Raw genomic sequence first — 27,011 nt, 5'->3', positions numbered from 1 at the left:
CTTTGTAAGATTTTTGTGTTGTTTATTTTATATTTAAAACTCAAAAAAAATTATTGAACATTAAAACACCATTAAAACAAAAGCACTGCCCCCCCCCCCCCACCACCACCAAATACACGATGGAAGCCCAATTTTTTGTGTGGGGAGGGGGGTTTTAAACCGTACTAGTCATTCAGCCAGAGGTTCTGCTGCGGATTCACGAGCTGTCACCGCCCTAGACTCGAAAAATAATTGAATGAATTGGGGGAAGAGGTCAAAGGTGAAAAGACTCAAGCACAGGTCAGGCAGGCGGGCAAACAAAACAGCTTCAGGACACTTCCAGCGCTCGAGCAAAGGGCTACAGCACAACATTCATTTTCTACAGTGCAAAAAAAAACAACAAAAAAAACCTCTGACTAGAGAAGGAAAAAAAAAAAAGGAACCAAGAAGTTCACCTTTCAGGGAGAACCTCCCATGTAAAAGCTGAGTCCAGACCAGTGGTCTCAAACTGAAACCCTTTGCAGGGCCACGTTTTAGATTTGTAGGTACTTGGAGGGCCTCAGAAAAAATGATGTCTTATTATAGAAATGACAGTTTTGCATGAGGTAAAACTCTTTATAGTTTATAAATCTTTCCTTTTGGCTAAGTCTCAATAATTTATTGCTAAAGAGACATATGATCAAGAAACTGTTTTATTTTACTTTTGTGATTATGATAAATATACCAAGGGCCTCAAAATAGTATCTGGCGGGCCGCGAGTTTGAGACCACTGGTCCAGACCGACCGAAGAAATCCTCTGCCCCCCCCCCCCTCCTTTTCTAGCTCTTTCTTCAAAGATTTTTTTTTTACATATGCTCTTTTAACATTTCTTGCAAAGACTTTCCCCCCCGCCCTCGGGAAAACCAGAGCAAGAAAGTGTGTGGGGGGGGGGCGATCCTGCTCCGACTCCGCCCATTCCTCTTATTTGCATAAAACATCAGGCGAGCGCCTGTCCGCGGAGCAACCTTTTCGGCGTCCTGCGCGCAGTCTAAACAAAGCTGAGAGCCGTCTCTCCGCCGGAACCCAATTAACGTCCCTTAAAGGTAAATTAGCAACATAAACTCTCTCTCTCTTTTTTTTTTTTTTTTTAATTTAAAAAAAGCAGAAAATGTCCCGGCGCTACTACCCTCTCCTCGTGCTCATCTGCCTGGCCTCTCACTGCGCCGACTCAGCCCGGGGGCTCTTTGCGCCCTTCGGCCAGCCCGAGTTCTCGTACAAGAGGAACCACTGCCAGCCCATCCCCGACACGCTGCTGCTCTGCCACGGCATCGAGTACCCCAACATGAGGTTGCCCAACCTGCTGGGCCACGAGAGCATGAAGGAGGTGCTGCAGCAGGCGTCCTCCTGGATCCCCCTCCTGCAGAAGCGCTGCCACCGCGACACGAAGAAGTTCCTGTGCTCGCTCTTCGCCCCCGTCTGCATCGACGACCTGGACGAAACCATCCAGCCGTGCCGGTCCCTCTGCGAGCGGGTCAAAGACAGCTGCGCCCCGGTCATGTCCGCCTTCGGCTTCCCCTGGCCCGACATGCTGGAGTGCAGCCGCTTCCCCCAGGACAATGACCTCTGCATCCCCCCGGCCAGCGGCGACCACGTCATGCCAGGCACCAGAGAAGGTGAGATGCGCGAGCGGTGTCCTTTCGCACGTGCTTTGGTGCTCAGTACGGATTGCTTTGCACCGGGAAAGGGGACCTCACGGATCTGAACTGCACGTCCTTACAAATCAGAGGTCCGTGCCGCTTTTAGTCTCGACATGGGCTATGGCTCAAGGCTCGGTGACAATTTAGCTTTTGGGGAGCCTGATGCATTCCCCTCCCTATGCTGAGACTTAAAAGTGGCACAGACAATCAGGGCAAAAGTTTTGCCACTTTTAGTCTAAGCTTAGGAAGGGAAAAGCATTAGGATCCGTCAGAGCTATAACCTATGCTGAGACTTAAAAGTGGCACAGACCTCAGGGCAAAAGTTTTGCCACTTTTAGTCTCGGGGAGGGAAAAGCATTAGGATCCATCAGAGCTATAACCTATGCTAAGACTTAAAAGTGGCACAGACCTCAGGGCAAAAGTTTTGCCACTTTTAGTCTAAGCTTAGGAAGGGAAAAGCATTAGGATCCGTCAGAGCTATAACCTATGCTGAGACTTAAAAGTGGCACAGACCTCAGGGCAAAAATTTTGCCAATTTTAGCCTCGGCTTAGGGAGGGAAAAGCATTAGGATCCGTCAGAGCTATAACCTATGCTGAGATTAAAGGTGGCACAGACCTAAGGGCAAAAGTTTTGCCACTTTTAGTCTCGGCTTAGGGAGGGAAAAGCATTAGGATCCGTCAGAGGTATAACCTATGCTGAGATTAAAGGTGGCACAGACCTAAGGGCAAAAGTTTTGCCACTTTTAGTCTCGGCTTAGGGAGGGAAAAGCATTAGGATCCGTCAGAGCTATAACCTATGCTGAGATTAAAGGTGGCACAGACCTAAGGGCAAAAGTTTTGCCACTTTTAGTCTCGGCTTAGGGAGGGAAAAGCATTAGGATCTGTCAGAGCTATAACCTATGCTGAGACTAAAAGTGGCACAGACCTCAGATTTTTAAGGACATACAATTAAGATCCATGAAGTCCGCGTTTTACCCCTTCCCCCCCTATCCTCCACTCTGGAAATGTTTATCTCTTGATGCTCTGTGAGTTACAACCCATTTTTCATGACTTCTTTTTTCGTATTGTAAATGTGGTTAAAGTAGCTATGCACTACTCTTTTCTTCCCCCCCCCCACCCCAACTCTAGGAGGAAGGTGGAAGGTTTCATTATTTTATATAAATGTGGGAGTCTTTTACGCTAAACCCAGTGGCAGGGACATATCTCAGACTCCTGGGGGGGGGAGTATGAGAAACAGGAAAGTCAGGAGCTCCCCTAAGAGTTAGTCAGCTGTTGGGAAAAGAGATTTGTGAAAAATGAAGCAACCATTCACAAAGAATGGCAAGGTTTTCCTAACCTTCTAGAATTACAGAAAAGCAACAAGTGAAAAAAAAAAAAAAATCCTATAAAAGCACCAGCAGTGCAGAAAGAATCTCATGTCTATTTTTCTTAGGGGGGGGGGTTAGGGGTATATCAGACAGGCAACGTGCTTCTAATTAATTTTTCTTATTGCTTAGAATGACAAAAAGCCCTTCCTAATTCGTGTATAAAAAGTCCTAAACAGTTTGCTGTCTAATAGGGCACATCACTTTTTTGTTTCTCCTTCACTGAGTCTTAACTCTTCCCCCCCCCCCCCCACACACACCTAATTTGTTGCTTGGACACAGCTTTCCTACTTGCAGTACTGAATGACCTTTCAGTGGTCACTTTTTAAAGAAAACATGCTAAAAGCCAACATGATGGTTAGAGGCCAAGAAGAACTTTGTTTGACAGAATTTGATTATTGTTTTAAAATGACTGTCTCAGATTAAATTTCAGGGAATATGATTTCAGCTTATTATAACTAAGTTCTGTAATTCACTTAGTTAAAAAAAAAAAATTATACCGCCCCTGTCTTTTTTATGAGATCATCATAAAGGGCTAAATGACAGCTAGAAAGTTCTCAGCCCAACCAAGAAAAGAACTGATATGGAGCCATGAAACTTACAAGTTATTTCACACTTTTCGTTTCATTTGATATCATTGAAACGAAAAGTGTCAAGTGTGGAATAACTTGTAAGTTTCATGGCTCTACATCATTTTCTTTTTAGTTGGGCTGAGAACTTTTCAGCAGCTCCTCATATTGTGATGTCATAATGCCTCATTCCACCAATGCCTAAGAGCCAACCTCATCGGTGATGTCACAATGGCTTAGTTTCCCTATACTTGTGCCCATTTGCTAGATGCATTTGCCTCATTGAAACAAAAAGTGTGGAATAACATGTAAGTTTCATGGCTGAGAACTTTTTCAGCGGCCCCTTGAATAAAAAGGCTTATTTTATGTTCCTAGTGAATACCCAGTTATCTGTTTTGTAGAATTACTCTAGCCATGAACTGTAGATCAATGCCAATTTTTATAGAAATAAAATCTTATTATTTTGAAGGATATTGAGTCAGATTGAAATAGAAATGTGCAGAAATGAAAGAACAAGCGTTTATCATTTTAGGAAAAGGGTTAAAAATCTCCTTTCTGAAATATTCGGATGTTTAGGATCCTTTAAAAAGTTATGCATGGACTCTTCTATTCAAAGATATTTAGGTGTGGGATGTAGAGAGATAGATCAGAAATAAAAAGAGGGCGTCTAGTTTTCTCCTCTACAAAATGTTAGTGTCAGAAACGCTATAGCTCCAGTAAGAATTACATTTAACAAAAAAGATCACGAAGCCTCCAAACGCCACCTGGCGTTAAGCAAACACAGTGGGCAAAAACTGATGGACTTGCTTTCTTTCCCAGCACCGAAAGTATGTGAGGCCTGCAAGGCGAAAGATGAAGATGATAATGACATCGTCGAAAACCTTTGCAAAAACGATTTTGGTGAGTAAAAATAGAAATTTATCATAACATTACAAAAAAAAAAAGTGTCAATTCTCCTTGATCTGGGTGGGCTTTATGAAGTAGGAAAAATAGATGGCTTTACATATGACAATCTATGATTTTTTTTAAAAATGCAGTTTAATAGCTTTTTACATCAGTTTTGTGATTTTGGGGTATCCCTCTACTTTCCTGTAAAATTTAATAGCAGCAGATCTTAAAGGAAAGTAGTCTGAAAACTTTAGTAAACATACACTTCTCCCTCGTTATTCGCGGGGTATACGGGCAGAGCCGGACCGCGAATGGCGAAAAACCGCGATTATCCGGCTCTGACCCACCTCCCTGCCGCCTTCCCGGCCTTACCTGGTGGTCTAGAGGGCTTTCGGGGCAGGAGCGATCTTCCTACGCTCCTGCCCCGTGCAGATCGCCATGAGGAAATGGCTGCTGTGAGTTCCCGTAGTCTCTCGAGTCTACGACGGGAATCCCTACAGCCATTTCCTCATGGCGATCTGCACGGAGCAGGAGCGTAGGAAGATCGCTCCTGCCCCAAAAGCTCGCTAGACCACCAGGTAAGGCTGGAAAGGCAGCAGGGAGGTCAAAAATATGTTTTTTTTTTTAATTTACCCCCTCCTCAGAAAAAAAATCGCAATTATGTGAAATCGCGAGTGCAGAAACCGCAAATGGGGAGGGGAAAGTGTACTGACTCTTAAGCAGGGAGGTTTTCTTATTATGCTTGGGAATTGCTGTTCTAATTGCTTTTGATTATTATAAATCTGTACACTTGCAAAAGGGGAAATTGCAAGTTCACCTAGTAAAAGCCAAGGCTTCCAAAAGAACTGGGGATATATTTGCATGGAATCTGGAGTCCAAGAGCAACAAAAAGCGTTTAAACGGGCTAATAAACCGGATCCTCCTATTCTGTAGTTCTTGGTCTCTGATGATATTCTAATATGCAGATATTCATTAAGATACGGTGATAATACATGAAATAAAACACATTTGTAAATGCAATGATAGGCATGCTCTTTTTAAAGTTAGTTGATGGGCAAATGAACGGGTTTTATTCTGACCAATTCCATTTGCATTGCTCAGGAAATAAAACAAAGAAAAGAAAATGATACCTTTTCTTTTTAATTGGACTAACTTAATACATTTTTTAATAGCTTTCAGAGGCAATACCTTCTTCCGCAAATCAAAACTGAGGAAATATTGACAAATATCACAGTTGACGCATCAAAACCGCGGAGGACATGGTGAGCCGTCAAAAACCTCAGAGGACAATGGCGGCCGACATTTGTGCGCAGGACAAATGCACACCGCCACTTCCACCACTTTGAGGCCTTCCCTTTTGTGCTCTAAGGGTGGGGGGAAAACACCCCCCCCACACACACACACTACACTTAAAAGTCCCCAAAACCTAAAATGGTAAGCAGAATGGGACTTTTCAGTGTACTGGGGGGGTTCCCCCCAAACCCACCCCCAACGGGAGCATGAGGAGTTATGATTGTAGTCGGGGGGGGTTCCCCCCCCCCTCAGAGCATAAAACGTAAGGCCTTAAAGTTGTAGAAGCGGCGGCGCACATTTCTCCTGCGCTCAAAATGATGGCACGGGATTATCGGCGCACCGTTGTCCTCCGCGCTTTTGACAGTGTACCACTATTACAATATATACGTGAACCATAAAAAAAAAAATACAGCTAGCAGACCACTTTATCCAGGATTTTGGAAGTATGGTAGAAGTCCATGAGTGGAGTGCGACTACTGAAGGTTACAGCGTAGATATGTACGCCACTTTGAGTTAACCTCTTTGGTTAATAAATCCCAATGGGGTACTTTTACTAAGGGCTCCTTTTACAAAGGTGCGTTAGGGCCTTAGCGTGCGCTAAAATGCCCCGCGCGCTAGCCGCTACCGCCCCCTCTTGAGCAGGCGGTAGTTTTTCGGGTAGCACACGCTAATCCGGCGCCTGCGCTAAAAACGCTAGCGCACCTTTGTAAAAGGAGCCCTAGGATGTGTTAGCCGTTTTTAGCATGTGCTAAATATTAGTGCACGCTAAATGTTAACGCGTCCATAGCATTTAGCGCGTGCTGAAACGGCTGGCGGTATCTTAGCAAAAGGGGGCCAATATGAAGTATGACCTAAAGAAACAAAGAGCATGCATTTGATGCGATTTAAAAAAAAAAAAAAAGGCAATTCTAAAAGTTGAAGAAAGACTATTAATAAAGCAAACTAAACCTCCCTTTAAGTACCTTTCTTATTTCTAATCTTAATGTATATTTTCTGTAAACCGCTTAGAACCTAACGGATGTAGCGGTATATAAGAAATAAATTACAAATTACAAAAGACAAATACTTTCTTGCCCTTTGTGGCTTTTGAAATGGAACCACCTGCTGGCTGTTCTGTCAGCCCCTGACAGATTCCTTAGGAATCTTTCCCACCCTCTGCTTCCTTTAATGTGCACCAAAGGGACTGTCTCTCTCAATCACTGTCTTTCTCTTCCCTTCCTCCACCTCAGCACTGAAGATAAAAGTGAAGGAGATCGCCTACATCAATGGAGACACCAGGATCATCCCGGAGACAAAGACCAAAACCATTTACAAGCTGAAGGGAGTGACCGAGCGGGATCTGAAGAAGACGGAGCTCTGGCTCAAGGATGGCCTGCAGTGCACCTGCGACGAGATGAACGACATCAACGCTCCCTATCTGGTGATGGGCCAAAAGCTGGACGGGGAGCTGGTCATCACCTCTGTAAAGCGCTGGCAGAAGGGCCAGAGGGAGTTTAAGAGGATCACCCGCAGCATTCGCAAGATGCAGTGCTAGTTCCGTCGGGGCGCCAATGGCACCACGACGTAACCCTTCCGCATCTTGTCGGTCACACGAAACATCATAGAAATGGTGTAATGAAGCACAAATGACCTGGTTTCGAAGTCGGCAGACAGTGGGTGCACTGCAAACGTGACTTGGACAATCTCCCCCAGATTCTATATACTGCGACCAAAGATGCACGGGCGAATCTGTCCATATTGCTGATTTGTGTGCATAACTTAATTGGCTAACAAACCTGGCAATTGGCCAATTAACAAGTAATTTTGGGCACGAATTAGAATTTACGCACACAACTTTTTAAGCGCATTCTATAAAGCAGTGCACATAAATTCTACTGTGCGGGTCTCAAGAGAGGGTGTGGCCAGGGAAAGGCCTGGGCATTCCCAGTGGCATAGTAAGGGGAGGGCGGGGGGTAATCCACCTCGGGTACTGTCTCGGGGGTGGTGCCGGCTAGAGAATGACACGGTGACAAAATTCATCCCCGTTCCCGCGGATAACCGCGGGAAACCATCTTCATGTCATTCTTTAAGGAGAGAGGGAAGAATCAGAGTATGAATGGCCACAACCACTGACCCACAAGCTTTGCTTTGAAGAATGCTGGTGTAGAAGGACTTGAGGTTGAAACAGACACTAGAAAATGACATGGGATTATTTCCCGCGGTTATCCGCGGGGACGGGAACAGTGATGAATTTTGTCACTGTGTCATTCTCTAGTGCTGGCATCCGTCCTCTTCTCCACCCATTCCCCCCGCTTCTTCCCTTCCCTCGTATCTCTAACGTTGTTGGTGCGAGCAGCAAACCCCCAACCTGCTGCTCGCGCCAGCATCGGCTATTCCTCTGATGTCATTTCCCCGCCTGGACCCGCGCCTAGACAATGATGTCGGAGGAAGGAGCTGGTTGGGTTTTCTGCTCATGCCAGGAACGTTAAAAGAGGTACGGGGGCAGGGAAAGAGGGCTTGGAAGAAGCGGATGGGGTGGAGAAGAGGGCAGGGGAGAGGGGCGCTACCATCCCAGGTGCCTCCCCCCTCGCTACGCCACTGGGCATTCCTAAAACATAGGTGCGCCATTGTAGAATGCGTCTGATCTGTACACATTTTAGGTGCAAGCATTTAGATCTGGTTTTCATTGGCATAGATCAGGGGTGTCAAAGTCCCTCCTCAAGGGCCACAATCTAGTCGGGTTTTCGGGATTTCCCCAATGAATATGCATGAGATCTATTTGCATGCACTGCTTTCATTGTATGCTAATAGATCTCGTACATATTCATTGGGGAAATCCTGAAAATCTGACTGGATTGCGGCCCTCGAGGAGGGACTTTGACACCCCTGGCATAGATGGTCCTGCCTAAATGTTAGTCACACAGACTGGCCCTATGTATAATCTATAAACCATGCCTAAACCCAGAGCTGGTTTATAGAATAGCACTGAATACAGATATTTATGGCGACATATATAGAATTTGGATCTCTGTGTGTATTTGCTTCTGGTGGGTGAAAGCAGCAGAGGCTTTCTTGACATTCCACATTTTTTAATGCTTAAATGTTTCCTTTTCACTCATTCATTCTCTCTCTCTCTCTTTGCATCTTTTTATGTTACGATCATTATTTTTGCTTAACCGGTTGGGATATAGCTGGCTGTTATCCCAACCACTTATCCATTTATTGCAAGTCAGTTCTACATTTACCCAGGATAAAATTCAGTTGTCATTTTACACCTGGTATTAATATTTCAGTTTTGCAAGTTTTTTTTTCTACAGGCATCAAGCATTTGTTTCACTGTGCAATTTATATCAATACGCTGAAAGTTACATAACAGAATTTTAAAACAAATATTAGGTCACACTGCATTCTTCAGCTTGTCTTCTTGCTTCATCTGTAACATAATATGGTTTTACCTGTGGTTTACCTGGAGGAAAAAAAAAAGAGTTGTAAAATATTGCTGTAACTGACACTGTAAATATTTCAGATAAACATTTATATTCTTGTATATAAAACTTATGGAATGTTTTCTCCATTGCCTTCATACATTTTTATTTTACTGAGAAATATGTAGAGTAGCAATGACAGGTGGAATTCTTGGTGCCCCATTCTTCTAATCTCTGCTTCATTAGAAAAGAGATTTACCTCCCTTCCACCGATCCTTATACAAAACTGCACAAGAGATTTTTAGTTCAAATATTTTTATTGAAAAATTTTCCCATAAAAACAATTAAACAGTAGAATACATTTGTCAAAATATTTCCACATAATTCCCAACATAAGCAAGGGATATATATATGTCTAAAACAAACACCTCCTCCCACCCTTCCCCCTTCATACAGAGAGTGTGACATCATATTTAAAAATAAGCATGCTATTCATTTCTAATTATAGTATTTTCTCCAAATTCTGTAACAGGTAGTGCTGGCTGGTGCGCTGACTGCTCTGCTCCGACACTCATAGTGACCTTTGGAACAATGCAGAGCATTCAGTGCACTGACCGATGCTAAAAATCTCTTGCGCAGTTTTGTAAAGTGTGTGTGTGTGGTGGTGGTGGCGGTTATTGTGTTACTGTTTCTGTCTTGTATTTGTTTGTTCCTGTTGCCCTCTAATCCCCTTTTTTTATTTAAAAAAAACTTGCCCCCTCTTTTACAAAAGTGCGCTATGCTTTTTAGCGCGCAATAAATATCGCGCGCTAAACGCTAACATGTGCATGGTAACCTATGGACGTGTTAGCGGTTAGCGCACACATTGAGTCAGCATACGCTAAATTCGTGCTAAAACGCTTAGAGAGGCATAATCAAAAAAACCCGTCTAAGTCCCCTTTTGGCCTAAGGCCTTAAACGTTGAAAGTAGAAGCAGGGAAAATGTCCATTATCAAAAAAAACATTTAAAAGGAGGGTTTTTGGGGGGGGTTTTTTTTTTTGATAATGGCCTGCCTCTACGTTCAGCTGTTTAAACGCCCAGACTACCACTACATTTAAACTTATACCCTATAATCAACCTAAAAAAAGCTTAAGCCCCAAACGTCCAAAACAAGGGCTTTTAGGCGAAGGAGGAGCCAGTCCTTCGCCTAAAAGCTGGATTCTATAACCAGTGTCTGTCAAAAACAAACACCGGTTACAGAATCCACAAACCCCCCCCCCCCCTACAACGATTGGGCCAGGAGAGAGCTCAAGCCCTCTTGTCCTGCGGCACCCCGAACCTTCCTGATTCAATCGGGGCAAGAGGGAGCCCAACCCGGCCCATGTACCTAAGGCCCCGCCCACAGGAGGAGCCTAAGGCTCCTGGGCCTATTCTGGTGGGCAGGGTTTGAACCGCCTGGGCCAATCCGGCCCCATTCCTGGGATGGCTTGGCACCCGTCCATCCGGCCAACAATTTCAAGGTACGGGGGGTAGGATTGGGGGTGGGGGGATTGTGGGTCAGCGGAGGGGGCATTCGTGGTTTGGGGGGGCGAGCGTATAAGGGGGGGTGCGTCGAGGGCAGGAGGGCCTGGGATCTCTCTTGGCCATATTTTAGTGGGAGTGGGGATGGGGGGTAGGGGTTTGCCTGGGCAGGAGGGGTTGGGCTCCCTCCTGTCCGATCTTGTAGGGGGTGGGGTCGTGTGGCCAGGATGGCTTGGGCTTCCTCTTGCCTCAATCGTGTCGGGGAACGTCGGGCTGTCGCCGGGGCAAGAGGGCTTGGGCTCCCTCTTGCCCGATCATTGTCGGCGGGGCCAGGAGGGCTTGGGCTCTTTCCTGGCCCAATCGTATCAGGGGAGGGGTGGATCGCTGCAGGAGAGATGGGTCATCTCTCCTGCCGCTTTAGCGATCCCAAGTGCCGCATTTGGCGGCACTTGGTGGTATCGCTATCGCGGTAGGGGTGATGAGTCATCTCTCCTGCCCCGATGGTTGTAGTGGGGTGGGTGGGTAGGTTGCAGGGCCACTGAGTTGATCGCGCCAGCCGCCATTAGCTCAGCGGCCCCTTTTTCGGCACTTATACCTGTTTTGACTTAGTCCTGTTTTGACTTAGAGAGAGGTAAGACAGTGAGGCTAAAGTTGCAGTGTTTTCCAGGACTGCCAGCAGCAATTACAGCAGGGTCTTTCCAGCTAGCCCTAGTGTCCTTCCTTCTGTTAACAACTTCCTGTTGCCGTGTGGGCAGGACACAGTGGAGGGAAAGCCTTGGAGCAGCCAAGAGCCTGCTGTAATCACTGCTGGCAGTCCTAGTGAACACCGCAAGTTTGCAAGGCTCAGGGGAAAGGGGGATAGAGGGAAATAAGAAGAGTTGCCATATGCTTAGGAGGGAAGAGGTAGGGAGAGGAGAGAGGCTGCACGTGTATGGAAGGGAAGGTAGAGGGAAATGCTGTGCATGGGTGGAAGGGAAGGAAAAATACATACGGATGGAAGAGAAGAAAGAATGTGGAAGGAAAAATACACACGGGTGGAAGAGAAGAAAGAATGCGGAAGGGAAGGAAAAATACACAGGAGGAAGAGAAGAAAGAATGGAAGGGAAGGAAAAATACACTCGGGTGGAAGAGAAGAAAGGATGTGGTACACAAGACAGATTTGAGAAAGAAGCAGAAAAATAGAAGAAATCCGAATGTGAAAAATCAGAGGGGAGAAAAGAAATAGTAAAATGGACAGGAGCCCTTGAAAAAGTGTTAAGACAACAAGGGAGCGGAACCAGAAACTGGGAACAAAATGATTAGATAAATGAAATCACCAGGTAGGAAAATGATTTTGTTTTCAGTTTAGCGACTGAATTATGTCAATTTTGAGAATTTATATCTGCCTGCTCTATGCACCACATACAGAGTCTGGCATTTCAGGTTTCAGCTTAATTTTTGTCTACATTGGTATTTTCAGGTCCCCTTTTACAAAGCCACGGTACAGGTTTCAACTGCGGGCGAGCAAGGTAAACGCTCAGACACTTAAAAGAATACTACGAGCATCAGAGCATTTACCTCACTGGCCTATGGTAGAAGCCCCTGTCCAAATAATTGCAAGCTTTCTGTGTTCTGCATGTGTAATGGAGGTCAGGATAGAGTGCAGTGGAAGGGTTGAGAGAGGAACGGTGACGTAGCGAGGGAAAGAGGCGCCTGGGGTGGTTGCACCCACCACTGCTTCTGCACCACTCTCCCTTACGTACCTCTGTAAATCGTCGCTAGCATGAGTGGCTTCACCGGCATGCCGCTCACACCAGCTTTGGGGTTTCCTCTGATGTCACTTCCTGGCTTCATGACCCAGAAGTAATCCAGAGGGGGACCAGGCCGGCAGGAGCACCAGGCAGAAGAAGTTACTCGCACTGGTGAAGATCTACATAGATACGGGGTGTGGGGGGGAGGAATGGCGTGAGCGTGGCAGGGTGTGGTGTCACTTAATCCCCCATTGCCTCAGGTACATTAGATAGTTTGAGCCCACCGGGACAGATTGGAAAAAAATGCTTGAGTACCTGAATGTAAAACCACTTAGGTATATAAATGCTAAAAAATAAATAATATTCAATTTGGATATCCTGAACACCTGTCTGGCTGGCTGGCGTGCCTCCAGGACCAGGTTTGGGAAGCATAAGATTTGATGTTCGAAAACTTGGATATTCAAAGATTGCTCTAAGGTAGTTAAATAACTGTGACTAGAATATTTTGGTTAGACAAGCCAAAAGTAGTGGGCTATAAATCTATGAATTAAATTAAAATGGTTTCATCATATTGTTTTATGGGAAATTTGTGAACGCCTTTACTGCTATATACTGTATGGGAACATTACATCCTCTGCCTTTAATCTTTGTCTGAAATTCTGTTTATGGAGGCAGATGGAAAGTCTGCTTGCTGAAATCCCTCACATCCTGAAAGCAGGCTGGGAATAACTTTTGCTCTGTTGGAGAAAGCTGCCGAAATTGGCTGCAGTGTAGTGAGGCAAATTAAATGTGAATCCTGAAAAGAGCCAGGGAGACCGACAGGGAAAGCTATTAGTCCAAAGTGTTTATTATTCCTTTGTGCCCTATTGAATTTATTGAATGTCTGTGAACCAAACCATCTGTACAAGCACAAGGATGAACTGTACGGATGTTCAAGCAGGCTGCAGAAAACGGGGACCGAGCGCTGAAGGGTTGGACTGCGCATGACATATCATAGGACAGCAAGGATTACCCATAGGGCTCCTTTTACTAAGCCGCGCTAGCGGTTTTAACGCACGCACCAAAAAAATCTACCGCCTGCTCAAAAGGAGGATGTAGCGGCTAGCGCACGCGGAAAATTAGCGCGTGCTATTCCGCGCGTTAAGACCCTAGCATGGCTTTGTAAAAGGAGCCCGTAGTTCCCGATGGGTTTGGTCTTAATAGGGTCACTGGGCAGATATATCCCCTTTTTCGAGGACTGTTTGACTGCCCGGAGGGATTTCCACAACTCAGCGTTTTGTCTGGGTTTTGGAAGTCCCTGACCTCAGGGATGTCTGGAGGGCATCTGCGTATGTGTGGTCGTCAACGTGATGATGTAATACACATGCACGTGATGTCATCATGTCGATATAGGTGCAGATGCGGTCCCGAGCTTGGGGAATTTGGATGGGGGTGGGGCTGGAGGTGGAATGGGGCAGGGCTGGGGGGGTGGGACCATAGTAACATAGTAGATGATGGTAGATAAAGACCCGAATGGTCCATCCAGTCTGCCCAACTCCATAATTGAAAGTAAAGCTCACACATGTTATGTTATTGTAACCATAGAGAATGACATGGTGACAGAATCCATCACTGTTCCTGTCCTAGCGGATAACCGAGGGAAATCATCCCGTGTAAGTGCGCAGCGGTCGCTAAAAAAGTGAATAGAATGCTAGGTATAATCAAGAAGGGTATTACAGCCAGAATGAAAGAAGTTATCCTGCTGTTGTATCGGGCGATGGTGCGCCCGCATCCGGAGTACTGCGTCCAATATTGGTCGTCGTACCTAAAGAAGGATACGGCGATACTCGAGAGGGTTCAGAAGAGAGCGACACATTTGATAAAAGGTATGGAAAGCCTTTCTTACGCTGAAAGACTGGAGAAACGGGGGCTCTTTTCCCTGGAGAAACGGAGACTTAGAGGGGATATGATAGAGACTTACAAGATCACGAAGGGCATAGAGAAAGTGGAGAGGGACAGATTCTTCAAACTTTCGAAAACTACAAGAACGAGAGGGCATTCGGAAAAATTAAAAGGGGACAGATTCAGAACCAATGTCAGGAAGTTCTTCACCCAACGGGTGGTGGACACCTGGAATGCGCTTCCAGAGGGCGTGATAGGACAGGGTACGGTATTGGAGTACAAGAAGGGATTGGACAATTTTCTGAGGGAAAAGGGGATAGAAGGGTATAGATAGAGGGTTACTATACAGGTCCTGGACCTGATGGGCCGCCGCGTGAGTGGACTGCTGGGCATGATGGACCTCTGGTCTGACCCAGCAGAGGCACTGCTTATGTTCTTATGTTATTATTCTTTAGTGTCTGTCTCAAACCTCAGTCCTTCTACACCAGCATTCTTTGATGCAAGGCTTTGAGGGTTAGTGGTTGTGCCCATTCATACTCTGATTTGTCCCTCTCTCCTTAAAGAATGACATGGGGATGGCTTCCCGCGGTTATCCATGGAGACGGGAATGTTGATGAATTCTGTCACCGTGTCATTCTTTTTTGTAAGCCTTCCAGGAATAGATTTTGAAAACCTATTGTACCGAAAGGTACACCAGTACACTAGCTATCACGGTTTTAGGTATTTTATAAATTCAAGTACAGTAGGATACTTCTATGTTCAGGTGGGCTCACATATTTGTACAGAAAGAAGAGTTAAAGTGGGCGTTACACCTGGGTCCCATTGTTTTAAAGTCCACTGCAATGGTCACTAGGCTACTCCTACACATGCGTGATCCTTTATTAGGAATGGCTATAGTGCCTGAAGGTGTCACAAAACCTGGTGTATATACTGTCATTTGCACATCGTAGGGGATGGAAGGGGGTTAGTAACCACTGAGAGATGAAGGTGGGATCAGTTGCTTGATCAGGACACCTTTTTGCACCCTGGACATGACTGCAACAGGTCTAAATAAAAATATCCTTCTTATTTGTTTCTTCCTGTTCCATTATCTTTGACAGGCATTCTAATTTTGGACCCCTCCTAGTCACACCCAAAACATACTTCCAACCTGCCCCCCTTGTTATTTGAACAAACTGCAGTGTAAGACGGTCCAAGTTCTGCCTTCTGAAAATTGTGATTTGGATGTTTTGCGACGGCTGACCTTTTTTTTTTTGGGGGGGGTGGGCATTTTGAGACATCCATCTGCTCAGACAATGAATTCCTTAGTCAATGTATTCAGGCTGTTCTCTCTCAGCCTCCATTTTATAAAAGGTATCGTAGTTGGTATATGCAATCAAAGAAAATGTTCTCTCTCAATCCCTACTATAGAAATAAAGGAAAATGATTGGTCCATAGCTTAGTTCTTCTACAATAAGATCCAGAAGATTCACCTTGAGTTCTCAACCAGCTGCCTCCCCCTTCCCTCCACCTGTCCCTTCTGCTAACCTCCTCTCAGCACCTGCCTCCCTCTCCTCCTCCAAAATCACCGAAGAGGAAACCGCACATCTTTTCTCATCCTCCAAACCCACATGACTGCTCCTCTGATTCAATGCAATCTCGCCCGCTGTCCAGGGCCGGGTTAAAGGGCAGGCCCGAGGAGGGCCCGATGAGCTGGGCACCCGCGTGTCTCCCTCCCTCCTTCCTTCCTCCTTTGCAGCAGCTGCTGTTATGCTTTCCTCTCTCCTTCTCCACCCTCCCCTGTCGAATAGCAGTGGCTCTCTCCCCAGCCTCCAGAATAACAGTGGCTTCTTCCCCTCCCCTCATAGCAGCTGTCAGTGTTTTAACTTGCCTGCAGCAGTGTCGGTAGCGTCGGCACAACAATTCACTTAGGCAGCCTTGGGGGGCCTTTGCTGTGTCATGCCCGCCTCCAAGGAAAGTGGATGCTGCATTATCAATGTGCGACCCAGCAAGGGCCCCAAGGCTGCCTAAGTGAATCGATGTGCCAACGCTACCAACACTGCTGTAGGCAAGTTAAAACACTGCTAGCTCGGGTAAGGGAAGATGCTGCGGTCACTGGTTGGCGGTGGAAAGGGGAGCTGTTGCTGGTAGGGGTGAAAGGGGGAAAGAGAGCTAGAGCTGCAAGGGGGGAAAGGGGAGCTGCTTTTGCTGGTCAGGGGTGGGATAGAGAGGTGCCACACTGGACTGGAAATGGAGAATGGTGGACGGAAGACACTGGACTCAGGGAGGGAGAGATGCTGTCAACAGGGGGAGAACAAGGAAGAAAGAGAAAGGCATACAAGCCATGGGGGGGAAGGACGTTGGTTGTGGGCAAAAAAGAATAGAGAGGTGCTGCGCAAAGAAGAGGACAAGGACGGACATGAAGGGGGAATGCTGGATGGAGAGGGGATGGAGACACAAAGGGTAGCTGCTAAACAGGATAGATAGAGATGCAGAGGGAAGAAATACATTGGAATGAAGTGTAGGATATTTAGACGTCACCTCACTGGACACAAGATATACTGTAACTTCTTCAAATAGCGCAGTGGTTAAAGCTACAGCCGCAGAACCCTGGGGTTGTGGGTTCGAACCGAAGCTGCTCCTTGTGACCCTGGGCAAGTCACTTAATCCCCCATTACCCCAGGTACATTAGATAGATTATGAGCCCGCCATGGCAGACAGGGAAAAATGCTTGAGTACCTGAATAAGTTCATGTAAACTGTTCTGAGCTCTCCTGGGAGAACGGTATAGAAAACTGAATAAATAAATAAATATTCATGAAAGGAAAAGAAAAAAGACGTGCCTGTTTGTTCACAGGAGACATATAGGGGCAGTTCACTTTTGTATACATATTATGGAAAGTGTTCAGAGTTTAAGTCCTGGGCAAGTAGGTGGGAAGGGGGGATTTGTTCAGAGATATTTGGGGGTTGCATAGAAGAAAACTGTACACTGGCACTGGGATGGTAATCTTTGTTGTTTGTTTTGAATTTTAAAATAAAATAAAAATAAAAAATCAAGTGGAAATAAAGTAGTAAATAAGAAAGCAGGTAAATAATTTGGGGGCAGGGCCAGGTGCCCGGTGTATTTGTGCACCTAAGGGCCCTGGAAGAATTAATCCTGCCCCGTTGCTGTTTTCCCTCCTATCTGTCACAACCTCAACCTATCGCTCTTCACTGCAACTGTCCCAGATGCCTTCAAACATGCCGTTGTCACACCCCTTCTCAATAAACCCTCAATGGACCCCCACGTGCCCCTCCAACTATCACCCCCAACTCCCTCCTCCTTCTTATCCAAGTTACTTGAATGTGCTGTTCACAACCGTTGCCTCATCCCAAGCTATTCTTGATCTGCGTTCCATGGAAACTGCCCTTACCAAAGTTTCCAATGACCTGTTCCTGGCCAGATCCATCCTCAATCTATCTGCTACCTTTGATAGGCTTTTCACAAAAATGTAATGTTCTCCTCCCCCTATAGTCAACCACCAAACCCAATGTGTTATACCTTCCTTTATTAAGCTCTTGTAAACGGTGCCAAGCTCTATAATCATGGAGAGGATGCGGTTCATAGACAGTAACGCGGAAGACAAAGGCGCGCGCCGACAACTGAGCGCAAGACGGAGGCGCGCACCGAAGAAAAAGACTGTTTTTAGGGGCTGCGACGGGGGTTTTTGTTGGGGAGCCCCCCCCCCACTTTACTTAATACAGATCGCGGCGGCGTTGTGGGGAGTTTGGGGGGTTGTAACCCCCCACATTTTAGTGAAAATGTAACTTTTTCCCTAAAAACAGGGAAAAAGTTAAGTTTTTAGTAAAATGTGGGGGTTACACCCCCCAAACCCCCCACAACGCGGCGCGATCTGTATAAAGTAAAGTGGGGGGGTTCCCCCCACATCCCCCGTCGTAGCCCCTAAAAACAGTCTTTTTCTTTGGCGCGCGCCTCCGCGCTGCACTCAGTTGTCTGCTCGCGCCTTTGTCCCGGCGCGCTTCTGACCTGTCACCGAGGATGCGGTATATAAACTTAATGTTTAGTTTAGTTTATCACTGCCTACTCTTTGATACGCTGTCCTCGCTGGGATTCCAGGGTTCTGCTCTCTTCTGGTTTTCTTCCACTCTCTCCCATCGCATCTTCAGTGTTTGCAAAGGTAATTCCTCCTCCAAGGCCATCCCGCTAGCAATTGGTGTATCTCAAGGCTCTGTCCTGGGACCACTCCTTTTCTCAATCTCCACCTGCTCACTCGAGTGCTGATAAGAACATAAGAAACGCCTTCACCGGATCAGACCGAGGTCCATCTAGTCCAGCGATCTGCACACGCGGCGGCCCATTTAGGTACTCCTTTATGGAGACCCGGATTTACCATATCCCTCAATATGATATGCCAGAAGGTGTGCATCCAACTTGCGCTTGAATCCCAGTACAGTAGTCTCTTCCACAACCTCCTCCGGGAGTGCATTCCAAGCATCCACCACGCGCTGTGTGAAAGAAAATTTTCTGACATTTGTCCTGAACCTGCTGCCGCTCAGTTTCAGGCTTTTGTCCGTGTCACATGTGAAAATGTCAGTAATGCTGCTTCTTGGTCTATTTTATCAAATCCTTTTAATATTTTGAAAGTCTCAATCAAATCCCCTCTCAGTCTTCTCTTCTCAAGGGAAAACAGTCCCAGGTTCCTGAGTCGATCTTTGTAGTTCAAATGTTCCATTCCTTTAATAAGTTTCGTAGCTCACACAGTTTCCGGTATCACCTCTATGCTGATGACTCCAAGATCTATCCCTCCGCACCAGATATCTCTACTGCAACCCAGACCCAAGACTCAGCCCGCCTGGATGTCTCACCACCATTTAAAACTAAATATGGCTAAAACAGAGCTGCTCATCTTCCCACTTTAACCCACTTCTCCATTTCCCCTGTTCTCTGTCTCTGTGGACAACACTGTCATCCTCCCTGTTTCGTCTGCTCGCAATCTTGGGGTCATCTTTGACTCCTCTCTCTCTCTCTCCTTCTCCACCCAGATAAAACATATCATTAAAATCTGCCACTTCTTCCTCTATTTTATTACTAAAATCTGACTCCTCTGCTCCAAGCAGACTACCAAAACCCTTATCCACGCCCTGATCACCTCGCGCTTAGATTACTGCAATTCACTACTCTCAGTTCTTAAGCTCAGCCATCTTTCTCTCCTTCAATCTGTCCAGAAGTCAGCTGCACGACTCATACTCGCATCACCCCTCTCCTAAAGTCACTTCATTGGCTTCCCATCCATTTCCGATTAAAATACAAACTCCTCTTACCGACCTACAATGCATTCACTCAGCTGCCCCTCGCTATCTCTCTTCACTTATCTCTCCCTATGTTCCCCCCTGCGAGCTCCGCTCAGCTGGTAAGTCCCTCCTATCTGTGCCGTTCTCCTCTTCTACCAGCTCCAGACTCCGTTCCTTCTACCTTGCTGCGCCGTATGCTTGGAACAAGCTGCCCGAATCCCTACAGCAGACTCCATCTCTGGCAGTGTCAAGTCCAAGTTAAAAGCCTACCTCTTCAAGAGTGCTTTCAACTCCTAACTCCTTGGGTTCTGCATCCACAGCCCTATGTCATGTCTGTATGTCTGTCCAAGTTAAGTTGCAAGCTCTTCCGAGCAGTGACCGTCTATTAAGTGTCACATTGTACAGCATTGCGTACACTTTTCAGCACTTTATAAAAGTGATGCTTAAGTTCCATGATTGTTGGGGCTTGCAGGGCTGGAAGTCAGGGAAAAAGAGAAGACAGATGCCAGCCACGACCAGCCAGCGGATGTGTAAGGGTGAGATACTGGTATGCATAAACCAGGAGAAAGACCTCGGGGTGATCATGAGTGATTCTGGCTAATCCAGTGTTACTGGAGATCGTTGAGTACCTGGTTCAGCACCAACAGGTTACTGCTTCCTCGAAATGAGCAGGATTCATACTAGCAAGCTGGTTGTAACTGAGTAACATCTGTGTTAATGTATGTAAATGCTTCTATATGTAATTGAATTTCATTAAATGCAATATGCCTGATACTGGCCTACAAAATGCTAATGGTTACATAATTTTTTTTAGCTCAACTTGAGTTTTTCCAGAAGTGGCCTAAGGCAGGAATTCCTGGAGACGAATAGGAGAACTTCTTGTTTGCATTCTAAATGGGATCAAAGACAAACTATCTGCTATCTGCTGTTTTATAATATAATCATTTCATTGTGTAAATTCCTTAACTGTTAACAATTACACAAGTAATAACCAGTTTCTTTTACCTTTCGAATTGCAATGTGCATGATGCTATGCTCATGTTTACTATTATAAACTTTTATTTTTGTATCAATAAAGTTTTATTTGGTTTAAAAAATAAATATTTCTGGCAAATGAGATCTAGAAATATAGATCTTAGTCTACCATATAAAGTGAAGAAAAAAGAGCCTCAGAAGTCCGGAGGTGATATTATGCTTTATAGCAGTGTTCTTCAACCTTTTTACACCTATGGACCAGCGGAAATAAAAGAATTATTTTGTGGACCGGCAAACTACTATGACTGAAAAATAAACCCCATCTCCGCCCCATCCCCGCGAGCTCGGTCCCCGCAAACCATCTGATCCCACCCGCACAAGCCTCAGTTATGATTTTATATTGAACGTATTTTATTAAAGTATAAAAAGAAACAATATTCTGTACGATTGTCATTTTATAAATACAAATAATACAGAGCAAGGATCAACAAAACCCCTGTCTCCCCCCCTCCCCTTCACGTATATCCCCTCTACTATCAAGAAAAATGAATAACAGAATGGTACACAGAAATATCATGCTAACAGAATACCGAAATCACACATGACAGGAATAGTGTTAGGGGAGTGCAACTAGGGCAACTGCTCCCTGGTCAGAGAGAGCCCTAAGCCAGCTGTAAGCTAAAGAAGCACTGCTTTGGCTTTGCAGTCCCCATTTATGTCGAACACCAGCTCTAGCAGGATACATATTTCAAATCTGATATATTCTAATCACAAAATAGAAATAAAATTATTTTTTTCTACCTTTTGTCATCTCTGGTTTCTGCTCTCCTCGTCTTCTCATCACTCTCTTCCTTCCATCCATTGTCTGCCCTCTCTATGCTCCTTCCATATGGCACCTTCTCTCCTTCTATGCCCCTTCCAGAAACTGTCTGCCTCCCCTTTTCATCTCTCCCTTTACCTCCATTGGTCTGGAATCCATATTCTTCCATTTCTTCCCCTCCCCAAATGGTCTGGCATCTCTCTCCTCTCTTTCCCTATCCCCCCCTCCCCCCCATGGTCTGGCATTTCACTCTCTCCTCTCCCTTCCCTTAAGAACATAAGAATTGCCATACTGGGACAGCCTGAAGATCCATCAAGCCCAGTATCCTGTTTCCAACAGTGGCCAACCCAAGTACCTAGCTAGATCCCAAGTAATAGAACAGATTTTATGCTGCTTATCCTAAGAATAAGCAGTGGATTTCCCCAAGCCATCTCAATAGTGGCTGCTGGCTCTGCTCCGGAATAAGGAAGTGGCGTTGGAGGGGGTGAACTGGTAGCCGCAGGGAGATGCAGGAAGGGCCTCTGATGGCTGAATTTAAAATTTATTGCCACTGCTGCTGGTTCAGGAAAGCAGCAGTGGCAGAGTACGATGGGAGGTTCCAGACCCGGTGTGCCAGCTGAGCACCCCCATAGAGCATTCTCCCAGGTCAGACCCCTCCTCCCCCCACTTGGTATGCCGCTGCAAGAAAGGAACTTTTAGAAAAGAGTTCACACATAGGCAAAATATATAAGAGACTTGAAAAACACACATTCAGGGCTGTACTGAGCTGGAATCGCACCCTGGTGACTGCACCCCACTCACTGGACCATGGCCAAGCAGAGAAGACAATGGATGGAGCAATTTTGGCACCCCACCCCCACTGGGGCAGAAGTAAAGTTTACTGCATATTATCTTGTCCTTGAAAGCATGCAGCATATTTTCTATGACCCATATTCTATATATGGCACCCTAAAAATCAGTGCTGACTAGAATGGTATATCACGCAATTTTATAAAAGGTACGTGAACCTTATAGAACTGCACTAAGCACCAGTTTGCAACATAATTTTTAGGCGCACCTATTTAACACCCCCCCCCCCACCACCACCACCACCACCTTTTACAAAATCGCAGGTGTTTTTATAGTGCAGGCCGGTGCTCTTAATGCTCTGCGCTGCTCCTGATGTTCATAGGAACTCTACGAGTGTCAGGAGCAGCGCAGAGCATTCAGCGCGCCAGCCAGCGCTAAAAAAAACGTTCTTGGTTTTGTAAAAAAAAAAAAAAAAAAAGTGTGTGTGGGGGGAGTAGGGTAAGCCAAGGACCACCAGGTCTAAATACCTGTGCCTAACCTGCGCATGCATTGGGCATATTCTATACAAATGTGCATACATTTTAGGAATGCTCACTATCTTCCCAGGCTCCTCCCCTGACCGCGCCACTTTTTCAGATTTAGGCACTAGAACTGATGCACAGCAACTCTGTAGATTGCACCCACCAAGTTGTGCATGTAACTTCTAACGATTGCAAATTAGTGTTGATTAGGAAGTATTGCCAATTCTCAGTTCCGATTAGGCTTGTTAAACAATTAAGTTGTGTGTGCAAATCAGCTCTGTATATTGATTTGCACGCACAACTTAAAAAAAAAGGTGCCATATGCAGAATTTGGGGTATATGCATAAGCCAAAGAAAAAGCAAAAGTTATGCTGGACGCAGTAATGATCACTCCACTGACCACTATGTAGTACAATATAGGGCGAGAGAGAAACGCAGTATTTTGCACTAAGCTAAACACAGCATATACCAGTGGTCTCAAACTCAAACCCTTTGTGGGGCCACATTTTGGATTTGTAGGTACTTGGAGGGCCGCAGAAAAAATAGTTAATGTCTTATTAAAGAAATGACAATTTTGCATGAGGTAAAACTCTTTATAGTTTATAAAACTTTCCTTTAACAGTTAAAAGGAAAGATATATCTATATATATAAAATCGGAGGTATGTATGTGTGTGTGTGTGTATGTGCCGCGATCACGCAAAAACGGCTTGACCGATTTGAACGAAACTTGGTATGCAGCTCCCTCACTACCTGGGGTGATATGTTCTGGGGGTCTCTTCACCCAAGAATTTATATGTTCTTGCTCCTGGAGGTGAAACTAAAAATGTTGTTTATAATCAAGTTTTGTGTTAGTTGTATTATATTCATTTTGTCAAATATTTCACATTATAATTTGAATATTGTACTTTTTATAAAGCTGTAAACAAATAATTTCATTCACCACTATAAAGTATCTTTATTTGAATCCATTTACAGTGTTATTGCTATAATTAAATACCCGTGCAACACCGGGGCATCAGCTAGTAAACTATAAAGTTTTACCTTATGCAAAATTGTCATTTCTTTAATAAGACATTAACTATTTTTTCTGCGACCCTCCGAGTACTCTATTTTTTCTGCATCCCTCACATTTAAAGTTTAATATCTTTTCTTTCTCAAAACTGACACATTTCAATCACTATATTGAAAATAAAATCATATTCCCTACCTTTGTTGTCTGGTGACTTTATTTTTCTGTGCTTTCAACTATGTTTCCAGGGCCTTCTTGTCCTTTGACTGTTTTTCTCTCCGTCTTCACGTTCTGCCTTGCATCCATCTTTGGCATTAACTTAATGTTCAATTTTTCTGCTTTCTTTTCAAAATCTACGTTTCCATGTCTTACCTTCCCTTCCTATCTCTCTCTTCTGCCGTCCGATTTCCATGGTCTGGCATCTCTTTCTCTTTCTCTCCCTCCCTCCTTCCTTCCTTTCCCCTGGTCTGGCATCTGTCTCCTTCCCTTCCCCCATGCCCTGGCATCTCTCCCTCCCCCTCCATGGTCCAATATCTCCTTTCCTTCCCTCCCTCCCATGAACTTGGCTTCTCTTGTTCCTCTCCTCTCCCTTCTCCTTCCTTCCCTCTCTTTCCCCAATTGGGTGCAGCAGCAACAGAAGCAGCATTTCCCTTCCCCCTTTCCTATGCAGCAGAAGCATTTCTCTTCCTCTTTCCCTCCCTATCCCTTTCCCTGTACAGCAGCAGCAGCAGCATTTCCCTAGGGTCCCCCTTTCCTATGCAACAGAAGCATTTCTCTTTCCCCTCCCCTTCCGTTCCCTTCCTTGTGGAGCAGCAGCGTGGCTGGCCGGCTCAGTTGATCTTTCTGTTCAAAGCCGCGGGTGGCGTCTCCTTGCGAGATACGTGCCTGCGTCTGAAGCCTCTCTGATGTTGTGACGTCAGAGAGGCTTCCAATGCAGGAGTGGATAGCGCGAGGAGCCGCCAACCCGCGGCTTTGAACGGAAGGATGGACTGAGCCGGCCAGACACGCTGCTGCTCCAAAAGGAAGGGAAGGGGGAAGAGAAATGCTGTCTTGATCGCGTCCAGACCGCGGGCCTCAAAATAGACCGGGAGAGCCGCATGCGGCCCACAGGCTGCGTGTTTGAGACCGCTGGCATATACATATGTGGAGAACAAAGCCTCAGTTAATGCTTCATGGGCTCAATAAAACTCCACAGCAGTGTTTACTGCAGTTCTATCACAATGTCCATATAGTGTTTCATTCATAGGATCAGTCAGCATCAAAATAGAAAAGCAAACGCTACAGTGTACTAACAGCAAGCACTGTTGAAACTAAGCAGGAAAAAATTTATCTGTATTTTCATTCAGTTACAACGCTGCTGCTTGTTTCTTCCACACACCAAAATACACTTCTCCCTCAATATTCACGGGGATTCGGAGCAGAGCCGGCCCGTGAATATTAAAAAACCGCAAATAATATTCGGGCTGGTTCTGACCCACCTCCCGCCTTCCCCCGTAATCACCTCCCTCTGACACTCCCCGGAACCTTACCTGGTGGTCTAGTGGGTTTTCTGGGCAGGAGCGATCTTCCTACGCTCCTGTCCCGTGCAGATTACTCATAGGAAATGGCTGCCATGAGCTCCCGTCAAAGTTTTGAGAGACTATGGGAGCTCACAGCAGCCATTTCCTATGAGCGATCTGCACAGGGCAGGAGCGTAGGAAGATCACTCTGCCCCGAAAGCCCGCTTGACCACCAGGTAAATCTCAGAGGGCTTAAAAATAGCCCCCCAAATTAAAATTGATTTTTTTTAAAATCACGAATAACCGAATCCGCGGATATTAAAACCACGGATTCGGAGGGAGAAGTGTACTGTGTTTCTCTCTCACCCTATATTGTACTACATAGTGGTCAGTGGAGTGATCATTACTGTGTCCAGCATAATTTCTGCTTTTTCTTTGATAATTCAATTATGCTCTATTGAATATATAGTATATGTATAAGCCCCAAATCCACCAATTTGGTCACTCCTGGTTCTGAACTTGCATCCCCAAACAATTTGGGATTTGTAGTCTCCGATTCTACCCACTGAATGCAGTGGGCCCCGCAATACACCGGGACAGGTTGTCAGAAATTCAGAACTGATCTAACATCTCCCTCCTGAAACTGAGGAACTTGCCAGCTCTGTAGGGTCCCACGAATATAAACCGGTTGTGAGTAAAGATTCCTGCCCAGATTGAGCAATACTTTTCGTAGTCATTTTAAGACTGGGGGATAAAGCGGTGCTTTCCTTTGGTTCTCAATTCTTTGTCGCGATGCATTAAAATCAAAAAGAGAATTGCACTGTTCTTTACTGTCTACAAGATTACTTCAGGTCTACAAACATGAAGAAAAAGATATCTTTTATCTAAATCTTATTCATTTTCTTAGAAAATTCATACCTTTGATTGTAAGAAACATACTGTAGATATACAGTGAGATAAAAAGTATCACATGAAATATTTTTTTTCTGAATAATTGAAAACATCTGCCAGTGAGACTGTGCTGCCCCCTTCAGCTGTTCAGTTGTTTTAGGGAGAATAGTGGTCCCCCCTTCCCCCAGCTGTTCTTTCTGCTTCCACCTGAGAAGTCTACAGCAGAAAAGGAGGGAATAAACCTTTTATTTCAGGTTAGTGGATATAAATGGGGACATAGAGTATGATCTCACCTTCTCAGATTCACTCCTTCACAATATGTGAATTAGGTCAAAATGAGCTTCCTGGAAATTCATGAGATGTAGCATATATAGGCACTTGAGAATTCAGATTAATTTTAAAAAATCGACCATACTTAAGATTATTGCTATATCTTTCTGCCACGTTATCTTGGTCCGATTCCATCTTCAAGTGCTTGAGGATCTTCGCTTATCTCCCTATACATGTTAAAGAATAGTCTCTTGGTACTGATACTTCTATTAGGACCATTGTTCTCAAGTTTCTCTTTTTAAAAAAAAGAAGTCGCTACATGTGGTTTTCTGGCATCCAGCTTTTTCTCTGTTGTCCCACTGGGGTTGATATCACACTTAGCCACCAGGGAGCAGTCTAAGCACAGAGCATTCATTCACCAGCTCAAGCAATCTGAACGGAGCCCTAGGTAGGGGCAGGACGCTGAAATCCATGAAGTGGCTGCAACAACTTTTGTCTTTTTTTTTTTTTCTCTTTTTCAAAGAGTCTGTGTGCAGCAGAGGGCAAGCAATGCCACCATATCAATCTTAATTCTTTTTCAGAGGGTGTTTTTCTAGCGCACTGTGCTCCCGTGTTACTAAGGGCTCCTTTTATTAAGGTGCGCTAGCGTTTATAGCGCACGCAGGATTTTAGCACCCGCTA

The 27,011-nt window shown here is 45.3% G+C and overlaps 1 protein-coding gene across 1 annotated transcript; it reads left to right on the top strand.

Annotated features, from left to right (window-relative positions):
• The first annotated feature begins 1,106 nt into the window (after nucleotides 1-1,106).
• On the top strand, nucleotides 1,107-7,875 carry SFRP2 (secreted frizzled related protein 2). The gene is made up of 3 exons (XM_033941010.1): nucleotides 1,107-1,631; nucleotides 4,408-4,488; nucleotides 6,999-7,875. Exons 1-3 carry the CDS (start codon nucleotides 1,127-1,129, stop codon nucleotides 7,301-7,303), a joined length of 891 nt encoding a protein of 296 aa, XP_033796901.1. The 5' UTR covers nucleotides 1,107-1,126; the 3' UTR covers nucleotides 7,304-7,875.
• Nucleotides 7,876-27,011: the final 19,136 nt, after the last annotated feature.

Source organism: Geotrypetes seraphini, chromosome 1, assembly GCF_902459505.1.
Source record: "Geotrypetes seraphini chromosome 1, aGeoSer1.1, whole genome shotgun sequence".
NCBI lineage: Eukaryota > Metazoa > Chordata > Amphibia > Gymnophiona > Dermophiidae > Geotrypetes > Geotrypetes seraphini.
This window is presented reverse-complemented; position numbering and strand designations above follow the sequence as displayed.